This window comes from Phyllobates terribilis, unplaced genomic scaffold (assembly GCF_046119375.1).
Source record: "Phyllobates terribilis strain yellow unplaced genomic scaffold, ASM4611937v1 Scaffold_9__5_contigs__length_417890890, whole genome shotgun sequence".
NCBI classification, from domain to species: Eukaryota; Metazoa; Chordata; class Amphibia; order Anura; family Dendrobatidae; genus Phyllobates; species Phyllobates terribilis.
Window position 1 is genome coordinate 347,083,345 of NW_027362769.1, and position 13,509 is coordinate 347,096,853.

The window sequence follows — 13,509 nt, forward strand, 5'->3', positions numbered from 1 at the left end:
CACAGACAGAACACATGAAAAATGGGACGTCAATATGTGGCCTACTTCACACATCAGTGCTTTAAAATGACATTATATTCTATGGGGCCACTTATCCAAATCCAGGATCAAAGTTTCCATTCAAGCGAGTCTTTGGGGAACAAAAAAAATAAATAAAAAATAGACATCATATGAATGTCATACATGCGCAGTCCATTTTTTATGGACCAGTTCCAGACAGAAGAGAGACGCACACATCTGACATTCATGGGCAGAGTACAAAACGTCTGGACAGGCCACAGGTCTCCTGACCCCCAACTCAACAGCCTCTTAGGCAGGGGTGCACAACATTTTTTGGTTCAAGGGCCACGTTGCCATGCTGAAACAATCCAAAGGGCTGCAATTTTTTTTTTTTTTAAAGGGGTAGTTAAATACATCACCAGAACCATATTATGAGTAATTGAGAAGGATTTGGAGTTTCTGCTCCCAAAAAAATCAGTGTGAACACACGCCAACTTAAACTGAATTTTTTTTAGCAGAAATTCACCAAATCCTCCTTAAAAAGTGTCAAAACTTTGAGATTATAAGTTTTAGGCTATGTGCCCACGTAGCAGATTTGATTCAGTGCGTTTTTGCCTCTCTCTGGCAGAAAAAAAACGCATGCAGATTTACATGCGTTTTTTTCTGCCAGAGAAGCGTTTTTTTAGCGTTTTTTCAAGCAGTTTTCCAAGCGATTTTGAGCATCACTTGGAAAACTGTTTGACAAGTTGGTCACACAATATAAATCCATGCTTTAAATGCTGCATCTATAGTAAAAAAAACAAAACCTGTTTACTCACCTCTCCGGTCTTCTCCCGACCGCATCCTCTCTCCTCGGCGTCCCGCGGTGTACTGGCAGGACCTGCGGGGACGTCATTTAGTCAGCTGATGGTCATGCATTTGAATGCAGCACCCGTAATACCATCTTTACATGAATGCTACATCAGAACCACCGTCCGTACATGAATGCAGCGCCAGGACAACAGTCAGGACATGGTAGTTCTGGCGCTGCATTCATGTACCGATGGTAGTTCTGGCGCTGCATTCATGTACCGATGGTAGTTCTGGCGCTGCATTCATGTACAACTACAAGTGCCACCTGTGTTTTTCACGGATAGCTATGGGGCTGTTCACATGTCCAATTATTTCCTCGGACTGAGTGGTCCGTGCAAGATTGCGGAGACATGTCCAATTTTGATTCCAGTGTTGGATCAAAATAGACAATGTAGGTCTATGGGTCTGTGAACAAAACTGGACAGCACTTGCATGCCATCCGAGTGTGGTCAGATTTTCACAGACAGTTAGAAGGTGAAGAAACCAAACTCTGATGAAACTTGGAAACTTTAAAAAAGCAAAGCCAGGAGGGGGGGGGGGGGGGGGATCATAAATGTAAGACCACCTAACACCCATAAATAAAGAAACAGACGACATGTACACCTATAACCCTACATGCTTTTTATTACAAGACTAAATCGAGCATATGTGAAAAATTTCTCATTCAGTTACTACATCTAGGGGCACAAATATTTGGAAAGAACAAAAAAAAAAAAAATCATTAAATTATGAGAAATATGATTAAATCATTGACCAAATAGAAAAATTTATATAATAAAGCCAGGAAACAAAAAAAAAAAAAGTTGTAAAATATAGTTTACAATAATTATTCACATTCATGGCTGTACATCAATACATACAACATCGTGGCCCAGAACATGAATTCAATCCAAATAATTCATATATTAGAATTTAAATAACACAGACTGAACTAGAGGCCAATATTTAGCCAGCAAATAACCTTATACAAGAATAAAAATACAAAAAAAGTGAATATCCTATCATTGCATTATTTGTTTAACATTTTTTTTTTCCAGGTTTTTTATTTTTCTTTATTTTTTAAGCTTAGCCTGTACATCACAGTTACAGTCAGCGACAAACCAGAAAAAAGGAGAGAAAAAATAAAATAAAAAACTGCCACCAACCTGAAAAGGAAAGCCAACTTACTATCAAGAAATTTTTTAACATTTTTTTTTTCCCCCCTAAATTCTTTAACTAAAATTTCAGCAGTACTATAAACTCTGCCACCGATCGAGGCATATTAGACACTGTTAAACCTAGACTGTGGTCATTTAAGCTTTTTATCCCCCCTCCCCCCACACCACCACCATTGGGCTTGTAGACTAGCTGCGTCACAGAATAATAATAATTAAAAAAAAAATATATCTAAGAATTGTCTATCTTCTTCTAAGGTCACTGTGCAAGTTGCATGTGCGTTCCTTTGAGCAGCATAGGCGTCAATGTTATCAGCCGTAGGATGGGGGCACTCTGGGTAGGTCCTAACCTTGTCTAATAGCTACGCGTCCAGCTGTGGGTAATGTCAACATTAACCAGCGTTAGGATTCGGGGTCCCACTACCGTGCCAAAAAAATGTATCCAAGTACTATAGAGACCCCCCCAATGCTTCCATGTCCGTCGACTTCCCCGAAGGCTTGTAAGAGGGGCGGCCATATTGGATGATGGATTACCGCTATCAAAGGCCTTTCCAAAAACAAGAATAAAGAGGGATATAAGGAGCCCAAGGACAATTTTTTTTATTGATTTATATTACAGAAAGCCAGCACAGCTGGCTGTGCTTTTGATCCAAGATACACCTCAAACTACTTTTTCCCCTTCATCTGTACCAGGTTAAAAAGGGTGTATGAGATTAAACCAGTGCCACTACTGTCTATTGTCTGGTACTGCAGCTCAGCCTTGTTCACTTAAATGGGGCTCAGCTGCAATACCAGAAGCAGCCAATACACAAGAGTGGAGCTGTTTTCAGGAAAAAAAATACAAATTAACAGACCTATTTTTTTTTTCTAATTTCATACCAGCCCTATTGGCCGCTTCCAGTACTGCAGCTTAGCCTTGTTCACTTGTATAGGGCTAAGGTGCAGTACTAGAAACAACCAATACACCGAAGGGGCACAGTTTCTGGAAAAACAACACAGGTCTTTTTAAAAATAAAAATAAAAATTCCTAGCTTCATGCAAACTCTTTAAAGATTAAAGACAGGTGTCCAGGACCGAAGATCGCGGCCCCCGATGCACCGATCACACATCTGCCTAAACTCTATGCAAGTGAGTGGTCTCCATCTCCAGCACAACCTAGAAACTTTTAGTTTTTTTTCGCCTATTTACAGAAATGTTTTGACCTCCTAAATGGAAGCGATTCATGAACTGATATTTTGGGGTTTGACAAGTACCGTAAATCCTTGAGAATTAAGTCTGACTGATCTGTTGTGTATAATAATGTGTGTATAATATTATATATATATATATATATATTGCAATAAGTACTAGCTAAAAACATGTTTTGCTTAGATATATTTATTACAATATATACATAATGTACATATATATATATATATAAATGTAATAAAAAAATATATATTACAATGTATACATAAAATATATATTTTTAATACATATTTATATATATTAATTTTTTTATACATAGATATATATTTTATGTATACATATTGTAATATATGTCACAAATTATATAAATATATATTTTTTTTATAGTAATACATATATATTTTTATTACATGATCTAACACATTTTTATACACAACAGACTATATGTAAGTGCAAATATATATCTACAGCCCTGAAATTAAAAGAAAACAATAGTATATGGGTTTAAATAGCAGCAGGCAGATGTAACAAAGCCCGTGTACGAACACCGCCCTATGGTAAAATATCTCTCTGTGGGTTTATGTTACTGTAGTCAGTAGAACAGTCTTTAGCATTCCTATATTCCTTTTCTTATACTCCCTCCCTTCCCCCAACCCCCAAAAAAACAAAAAAAAAAAGGCTGGCCTCCTAAAATCCAACATGGTGAGAAGAGAGATCTCCTTTTCGATTGGTCTTGCAGCAGTCGGCAGCTCTACGGCTACACCAGGACGCACTTTCGGACAGAAGATAAAATCTAGGATATAGGATTTTCTTCTTTACAATTTTATATTTATCTCTATCTCTAATATATATATATATATATATATATATATATATATATATATATATATAAAATGTACGGTGATATATTCAGTGCTACGGTCAACACTTTTTTTTTTTTTTTAACCCTGCTTCTCATTATTTCTAAGTCTGTGTGGTGCACAGTTCATGTACTAAAGTAGAAGTACCACCTAAGACGAGAAGATCTGGAAGAGACGTGTTTGACCTTATCGAAACGCACTATGAACGGAAGTAAGACGATCCCTTGCGTGGAGCCGGGGCTGCGCGTTTTATCATTTCCGTACTGTACGGCTCCCATGATCAGACTAGCTCCCTGCCAAATACCAAGAAACAAAAAAAAATAGGCAAGATGAAGGTCCCGCGGACGACTGTATATGAGATTCTCACGTGTGCACGAGTACAATGATCTGTGTGGTTTTTTTCTACCGACTGTACGTTAAGCTGGCATAGCGAGGCCTACCCACTAGGTTGCAGAAGATATAGAGCTGGTGTGCACAAAAGCAAAAAATAAAAAGAAATAAAAAAAATAATCACCACAGCAACGATATGCATGTTGTAACTCAACAGAAGCACAGAGAAGAAGCGAGGTAAACCCTGGATTCCATTATTGTCCACGTGTTCTGCTTTCTGATGGAGAGATGGCGGCTCGGTGGGTGGAGAAGGGTTTCTCTTCCGTTCTGCTATGTAAAGCTCATCTGTTGGATCCGGGACTCTAGCAGCACGAGGGAAGCTGGCGAGACGTGGAGGAGACGGCGCTATTTGCTGCTGTTTTGGTGATTCTGGTATCTGTGCCGCCAAACTTCCTGGATCTTTTTGCACCACTTGTGTGCGTTTCCACTAGGGTCCATCAGGTAATATGTTCGGTTAGGCTGCAGAGGGAAGATGGAAATGTTAGGAGAGGAAAACCTGGCTTTAGAAGGAATGGGTTTTAAAAAAAAAAATGACCAACTGTTTAAAATCAGGAAAGCGTATTTTATTGCAAAATCGTTAAAAAGTAGATGCAAGTGCAAGAGATGGACGATGACCGTTTCGCACACAATGGTGCTTCAGCAGGTCCAAATGGACCAGCTGAAGCACCATTCTGTGCGAAACAGCTGTCACCTGTCTCTTGCACCTGCATCCACTTTTTAATGATTTTGCAATAAAATACGTTTTTATGGGGCAGAGAGTGCCGACTTTCTGCTCTATGAAGTTTTATGAAAATCTTGCATTTGGGGAAGCACCCGGAGTTCCAGTATAATCATGAGGTGCGTGCCGTTATCTGTTGTCGTGTGAGTTATGAATGGTGCAGGTTTTTTCCCCTTTTTTTAAATCAGGCATTTATGTATTAGAACTTATTTATTTATTTTTTTAAGAAAATGTGATCATTTTTATTTTTCATATCACAATTTTTATGAAAAAACAAGATTTTCACACTGGCCACTAGGTCTCATATTAGACTCCTACTTTCTGATCGTCACATGGACATTTGCATGGACTCACTCAGACCCTATTTGTTTGCATTGAGGCATTATCTGAGCATGCTCTACTCTGGAAAAAGATCATTGTACAGGAGGAGGAGGTGAGCTGTGACACCACCTATTGTGAATGGTGGATCCGGTGTTATCAGTCATTGTACAGGAGGAGGAGGTGAGCTGTGACACCACCTATTGTGAATGGTGGATCCGGTGTTACCTAGTGTATATATTTAAAAATCATCTGTCTTAAAACATTACAATTTTTTTTTCTCTCTAGGTGATAGAGATTTACACTACAAATGTCACCAATACATCCAAATGGCTGACAATGTACAATTATTAGAAAGTAATCGTCATTTTAATTATAATTCATAAATCAATAGTACATAAGATATATAAGCAACTTCTTCATAACAGAGAAATGTGATTCTTTCCTCCCTGCACTCATCTTTCACTCTCAAATCCTGGGAAAATCTGTGTTCAGTGAAGACAGATTTCCCCCATTACTGAGATGGGAGATGACAGTTGGTGCTTTTAAAATTCTATGGAGGGGGAGGAGCTGGAGGCAGAGACAGACATTCTGCTGAAAGGACAATTACAGTCCTCCATAGAACTTTATAAGCACCAACTGTCATCTCATATCTCCGTAATAGGAAGACCTTTATGCACTGAAAACAGATTTTACCTGTGAACTTGAAAATGAATGATCAGTTCAGGAAAAGAAAGAAACAGATTTATCTAATAACATGTTATAAAGTTTCTTATTTTCACGTGTACTATTAATCTACAGGGATAAAAAGAATATATTAAATGACGGCTGCTCTTTAAGGGTTGAGTCTCCATCCAGCAGTGCGTATCAAGACGTGATTGCTCAGACTCCCAGCAGCGCCAGCCTTGGGGCTTACTGCAAATTGCAGAACAATTCTGGGATTACCAAACTCTGGCTTTGACCACAGCAAAAAGTTCAAGGTTAGCACAAGGGAATCCTGAGATTTACTGTGAATCGCCATGGAAGCTTAAATTCAAGCCAAGTGAACCCCTCGGACTCAATGTAAGCGGCAATACTCCCGGGAGAAGACATTAGTAATAAGACTGATCGACCATTGATGGCAAAACGTCGAAAGATGCTCCTCTGGATACTTACAGTATGAACAAAAAAGGTTTTGAAATTCTTCGCTTCTGGGCGCAGCTCCTGTGACCACGGGATTTCTCCTTTTAGGACTTTATTTACTGGATCCACATAATAAAGGTGCGGGCCTTCTGTAAGGAGAAGCTGACGCCGGCGAGCAAACAAGCCCTGCGAAAGAAAACACACGAGGGGAAACAGTCACAGTGGGACCAAGATAGATTTATACATTTAAAAAAAAAAAATTATATTATATATATATATATATATATATATATATATATATATATATATATATATATATATATATATATATATATATATATATATATATATATATATATATACACACACACACTTTTTTTATAATATTATATATTTATAATATTTTACATATATTTATATTTTTTTATTCATTTTATCTAGTTATCTATTTTTTACATTTTTTATTATATGTATACATATACACACACGTCAAAATTTAATACATCTACAAATATGTAAACAAAAAATGCAAAAAAATAAAATATCAATATTAAATATAATTTTTACATATAAGTACATATTGTTATTGTTTAATATATCTAAAAAGTAGGCATTAGACCTACCGGTAATAGGGTTTCCAGGAGTCCCTGATGACAGCACCCTCAGGAGGACGTCCTTCATGTCTCTGATAGGGACAGGAAACACAGAAGAGTTTGAAAGCCCCCCCTCCACCCACCCATACCTCCAGTGATTTTCCAAGTACCACACCAGGATGGATGCAACGCTATTTTATTTAGTTTCCTTCTATCTATGTTAACATCACACAGCAAATTGGAATATAAGGGGGGGAATATAATAGGTGCTGTCATGAGGGACTCCTGGAAACCCTATTACCGGTAGGTCTAATGCCTACTTTCCAGGACGTTCCTCCTGACAGCACCCTCAGGAGATTACCAGAGTATATATTCAGGGGGGGGGATTATAGCTTGGAGGACCTTCCTTCCGAAAGCCATTTTCTGGTTAGACAGAATGTCCAGCTTATAGTGTCTGCAAAAGGTGTTTAAACTTGTCCATGTTGCAGCTCTACATATTTGGTCCATAGATGCACCTGCTCGTTCTGCCCATGATGTGGCCATTGCACGGGTAGAATGGGCTCTGATATTACCTGGAGGGGTTTTCCCCTCTGAAGAATAGGCTAGATGTATCACAGATGTCACCCATCTTGCCAGAGTCATTTTTGAAGCCTTTTTCCCTTTGTTTTCACCTGCGAACTGTACAAACAGATTAGAGTCAATTCGCCAGTCTTTTGTTGTTTCTAGATACTGAAGAACTACCCTCCTGACATCTAGGGAATGAAAGGCTAGTTCTTGCTCACTTTTATAGTCCTGACAGAACGAGGGTAAAACTATTTCTTGATTCATGTGAAAAGGTGTTACCACTTTTGGCAAGACTGCTGGATGCAGTCTGAGGATGATACAGTCGTCCAGAATCTTTAGGTATGGATCTTTTATTGAGAATGCTTGCATCTCCCCAATGCGTCTTGCTGTGGTTATAGCCACTAGAAAAAAAGTTTTGAAGGAGGGAATTTTTGCACTGGCCTCTAAGAGGGGTTTGTAGGGATGTTTGCACAGATTACTTAAGACTGCATTCAAATCCCAAGGGGGGATATGAGTTTTTACTGTCGGTCTCATTCTCATTGTGGCTTTCATGAATCTCTCAATCCAAGGATGATGTGCTAGGGGGAAGTCCATGAAAGTACTTAGACCTGCAGTCTGCACCTTTAGAGTGCTAGGTCTTAGACCTTTGTCTAAACCAGCCTGCAGAAATTCTAATACCTCTGGGATGTTAGGACTCGAATCTTCCATTGCAGACTCCCCATATAGTGTACAAAACTTTTTCCATATTTTTGTGTAGATTGCTGATGTTACAAGTTAAGTTTTCTACTATTTTCCATTGTTGAGATTACCGTGTCTGAGAGCCCTTTGGACCTTAGGATCTTCCTTTCAGGATCCAGGCTGAAAGTTGGAGAAATTTTACCTTGGGATGGTATAACGGTCCTTGGAAGAGTAGATCCTGTCTTTCTGGTAGAATAATTGGATCCTCCAGGGCCATCCTCTTCAGTAAAGGAAACCAGCTCCTCTTGGGCCAAAAAGGTAAGATTATTATTATTACCCTGGTCCGATCTTCCTGTATCTTTCTTAACACTAGTGGAATTAAGGGTAGAGGAGGAAATGCGTAAGCCAGGTCCATGTCCCACTTCTGGGACAGAGCATCTACTCCGGCTGGTCTGTCTCCTGGATTGAGGGAGAAAAATTTTTCTGTTTTTGCGTTTTTCCGGGTGGCAAATAGATCGACTTGAGGGGAACCCCAGCTGAGTTCTATGTGACGAAACTCCTCCCAATTCAGCTCCCATTCTGTTTGTTGTAAGGTTTTTCGACTGAGGAAGTCAGCCACCGAATTCGGAGACCCTTTCAGCTGTTATTGAAAGTACTGTTTTTTCTGCCCACTGAAAAATCTTGTTCGATAAGGCTTGCAGTTGGTGAGGTCTTGGCCCCCCTGATGTTTGAGGAAGGCCACGGTTGTCATATTGTCTGACAGGACTCTGACATGCTGATATTTCATCTGACATGTCTTCAAGGTTTTCCAGACTGCTAGGAGCTCTTTTAGGTTCGATGATCCAGGAAGGTATTGTGCGTGCCAGGTACCTTGTAGGTACTGATCTTTCACATGTGCTCCCCAGCCTCTGCCGCTTGCGTCGGTGGTAAGGGTGATGAAGGGGGATCAACTTCCACATAACTCCCTTTTCCAGGTTGGTTTTTGAAGTCCACCACTTCAGAGATTTCTTTGCTGTTCCTGACAAGGTTATCTTCTTGTCCAGACTCTCCATCTTCCTGTTCCAGGATCCTAGGATCTGATGTTGAAGGGGCCTTGAATGAAATTGGCTCCATCGAACCGCAGGTATGGAGGCTGTCATCAGACCCAGGATCTTCATGCACTCTCTGATTGTCACCTTCGATTTCTTTCTGAAAGTGATGATTCTGTCTCTGAGATCTGTTCGTTTTTGTTCTGGAAGAAAAGACATCTGTCGTTCTGAGCCCAGTAGAATCCCTAGAAAGATCTTTCTTCTTCCCGGTAACAAATCTGATTTCTCCCAGTTTATAATCCAACCTAGATTCTTCAGAACTAAGGTGGTTGAGGATAAACTGGCTCTTAATTGCTGAGGAGAGTCTGCGATAAGTAGGAAATCGTCCAGGTATTGGACAATTAGAATTCCTTGTTCTCTTAGAAACGCCATAATCTCGGCTACAAGTTTGGTGAAAATGCGTGGGGCCGAGGAGAGACCAAACGAGAGGCATCTGAACTGATAATGCTGTATGTTCTGCCTGTCCTTCAATGCGAATCTCAGATATTTCTGGCTGTGAGGGTGAATAGGTACATGATAGTAAGCCTCTTTGAGGTCTAACGTGCACATCACCATGTTCTCTCTGATCAGGGGAATCGTGGATCTGATGGATTCCATTTTGAATTTTTTGTACACCACTAATTTGTTTAATGACTTTAGATTTATAATTGTGCGGTAATCGCCTCCTGGCTTTTTAAAAAAAAAAAAAAAAAAAAAAAAAAAAAAAAAAAAAAAAAAAAAAAAAAAAAAAAAAAAAATCGAGAAAAGATTTGAATAGTACCCCGAAAACTGTTCAGCCACTGGCACCGGTATTACTACGCCAACAGCTTCCCGACATCTGTCCGTAATCTCTGCTGGACTAGTGGAGACTGAGCAGTCGTTAGATGGAATCTCTCTTGGGGAACTTTTACCATCTCTATCTTGTACCCATCTGCAATTACCTGCAGTATCCATGGATTGCTGGATACCCCCGACCATGCTCCCAGAAAATGTTGGAGTCTCCCTTCTACTCTCATGGCGTCATTGTCTATGCGAGCTATTTCCCGTACTAGAAGAGGTATTTCTGCTTTTACCCCCTTTTTGGTAGCTCCATCTACCTGATTTTCCCTTTCCAGTGTATTCTGATTTCTGTTGGGGACGTGGTCTCCGAAAGGATGTTATTTTTCTGGGTTTTTCCCCTGGAAATCCCTTCTTTTCGTCCGAGGCCTTTTCCAGCATATCATCTAGAACTGGACCGAACACTCGGAGGCCAGAAAAGGGGATGGAGCACAATTTGTTTTTGGACTGGTTATCTCCAGACCAGGTTTTTAGCCATACTGCTCGCCTGGCAGCAGTAGATAATGCGTCATTTCTTGCAGCAAACCTAATTGATTCGGCTGAGGCCATAAACTCTGTTGCCATTCTTAGCAGAGGGATGGAGTCTCTGATCTCCTCTCTGGAAGTTTTGTTCCTCAGATGGTCTTCCAACTGTCCCAACCAAATGATCATGGATCTTGCTACAGAGGTTGCTGCGATGTTTGTTTTAATTACCGCAGGTGCAGTTTCCCAAGTTTTCTTAAGGAGGCTATCTGCCTTCCTGTCCATAGGGTCCTTTAAGCATGGCGAATCCTCAAAGGGGATCTATGTCTTTTTTGCTACTCTAGCTATTAGAATATCAATTTTTAGGATCTCCTCCCACAGCTTGATTTCCTCTGGCTCAAAAGGCAAACGGGATCTGAAACTCGTGGGAATTATTAGTTTTTTCTCTATCTCTTCCCATTCCTCTAAAATCATGGCTTTAATGTGATTATTGACAGGGAATACGCTGTTCATATGGGTTCTCAACCCTCCGAACATTTCATCTTGTACTGAGGAGGGCTGGAGGGTGTCTTCCACTTTCATAGGGTTCCTTACTGCCGATAAAAGTGGTTCAGTGTTTTCCCAAGAGATATTTCTTCCTTTCTTCTGGGGGAACTGAAATAGATCCCTCCCTTTCATCCTGTTCAGGATCAGCATAAACTGATCGTTCTTCCTCCTCCTCTGAGCTAGATTCCATCTCCCACCGGGGTCTCTTTTGCCTAGGTCCGGGTTGGGAAGTTTGTGTGGGGATTATATTTGCGACTGAACTTTGGACCTCCTCTCTTATTATGGATCTTATGTCCGACATAAAGGAGGAATGTTCATCCCTGACTACTCGGGCAATACAGTCGGTGCATAATTGCTTCCCATATGTGTCCGGTAGCTTCAGGTTACAGATGGCGCATCTTTTCCCTTTTTTCTTAGGGGTTGATGACGTTGTGGGTTTTTTAGAGCCCTCCTTGTCCTAAAACAACAAGGGATCGTATAGTAATAACCTACAGATGGTAGCAGGAAACTTAGACCAAGAAAACTCCCATTAACTCACATGTACCGGGGTTTCTGCTGGCATATCAGGGCGACCAGTGGTTAATCCTTCCATGGCTGGTGTCCAGACACAGTGATACCGCAGATGCAGCCCCACAGTTAAATAGCCTGTCTCACCTGTCTTCCATCTGCTTCGTCAAAATGTAGGCGCTTCCCCTTTAATTTCAGGTTGGCGCCCTTTTTTTCAAATGTAGACAGGAACCGTAAGTGCGTTCCAGCGTGGAACGCACGCCGGTTACTAAAGGCAGGCACTCCACTGCCCCTGTAACCGGAAATGCCGCTCGCTCCTTCTCCCTTGCGCACATAGGATCGCACGCAGGGCTGCAGCGGCATGGACCCAGAGCCCCCTTTATGAGGGAAACCGGTCCACCTCGGGAGCCACCTGCTCAACTGGCCAGGCTGAGGGACCCCTTTGGCAGGCAGGGTGTCGGCCTCTGGACTGTGGCAGAAGGAAGGGGAGGAGTGCGAGGACCCCATCCCGATCCTCCTGCGTCCGGCTTCAGGAGCTCCTGCTCACTGGAGGTTAAGATCTTCTGCGTCCTGTCTCCGATAGGGACAGGAAAAACACTGGAGGTATGTGGGGGGGGGGGCCTTTAAAACTCTTCTATGTTTCCTGTCCCTATCAGAGATATGAAGGACATCCTCCTGAGGGTGCTGTCAGGAGGGACATCCTGGAAATATAACTTTTATATAAATATTTTTAGATATATTAAACTTTTACAGATGTGTATTTATAAATTGAAAAAATAAAATAAAGTATTTGTTTTATTTATATACACACGCGTAAAATTTTTATACATCTACAAAATATAAATATATATAAAAGTTTAATACATCTAAAAATATAAAACTTTTATATATTTTATATATCAATTATATTTTTAGATATATTAAAAACTTTTACATATATGTATATATAAATTGAAAAAAAATAAAACAAATCATATATACACATCCATTATAATATATAGCGATCACATTAACGTCTACTCACCTTTCTTTTATCAACTGGACCCATTTTCAGTATTAAATTGTTTTCCACAAACTGGTGCCTGTAATGATGAACAATACATTCATTACTGCCCTAATAAAGCATGTGGAAGGGGATATTATATATATATATATATATATATATATATATATATATATATATATATATATATATATATATATATATATATATATATATATATATATATATATTACACACACCACGTAGACAGGAAACCTTACACTCCAGTAATGAACATGTTACAAATGAATTAGTTCATCCCAAATCACAAGGATGGGCAGCTGAGACTTGTAATGGAGAAGCAGGGGCGTCTTGTAGACACCAGCGTACCCGCATACTTTTTGACGCATCTAAAAGGGGGCATGCGTGTTTCTGGAAGAGACTTCTCTGTCATTTTTGTGGAGTCTTTGCTGCCAGTGTTTTTTTTTTTGTTTTTTTTTTTCATTAACGGTTTATCGAGATTTTTTACAGACAGGATCCAGTTGGAACAAGGCTGAATATTTTGCCAAAAGAGTGTGTTCACATCAAGTTTTTTTTTTTTTTTTGCTGCGTTTATGTAGCGGAAACTCACCAAAAACCATCCGGTTTTATTGGAGATGAAAAGTTTCTGA

At 40.0% G+C, this 13,509-nt stretch overlaps 1 protein-coding gene across 1 annotated transcript in view; it reads right to left on the reverse strand.

The window, feature by feature from the left end:
- Positions 1 to 1,458: 1,458 nt before the first annotated feature.
- Positions 1,459 to 13,509, reverse strand: part of PDPK1 (3-phosphoinositide dependent protein kinase 1) — a 39,091-nt gene continuing 27,040 nt past the window's right edge. The window contains exons 12-14 of the mRNA XM_073648098.1: positions 12,881 to 12,938; positions 6,636 to 6,788; positions 1,459 to 4,903 (exon numbers count right to left, since the gene is read on the reverse strand). Coding sequence (XP_073504199.1) covers positions 4,790 to 4,903; positions 6,636 to 6,788; positions 12,881 to 12,938 — 325 coding nt within the window. The 3' untranslated portion in view covers positions 1,459 to 4,789. The remainder of the gene's footprint in view (positions 4,904 to 6,635; positions 6,789 to 12,880; positions 12,939 to 13,509) is intronic.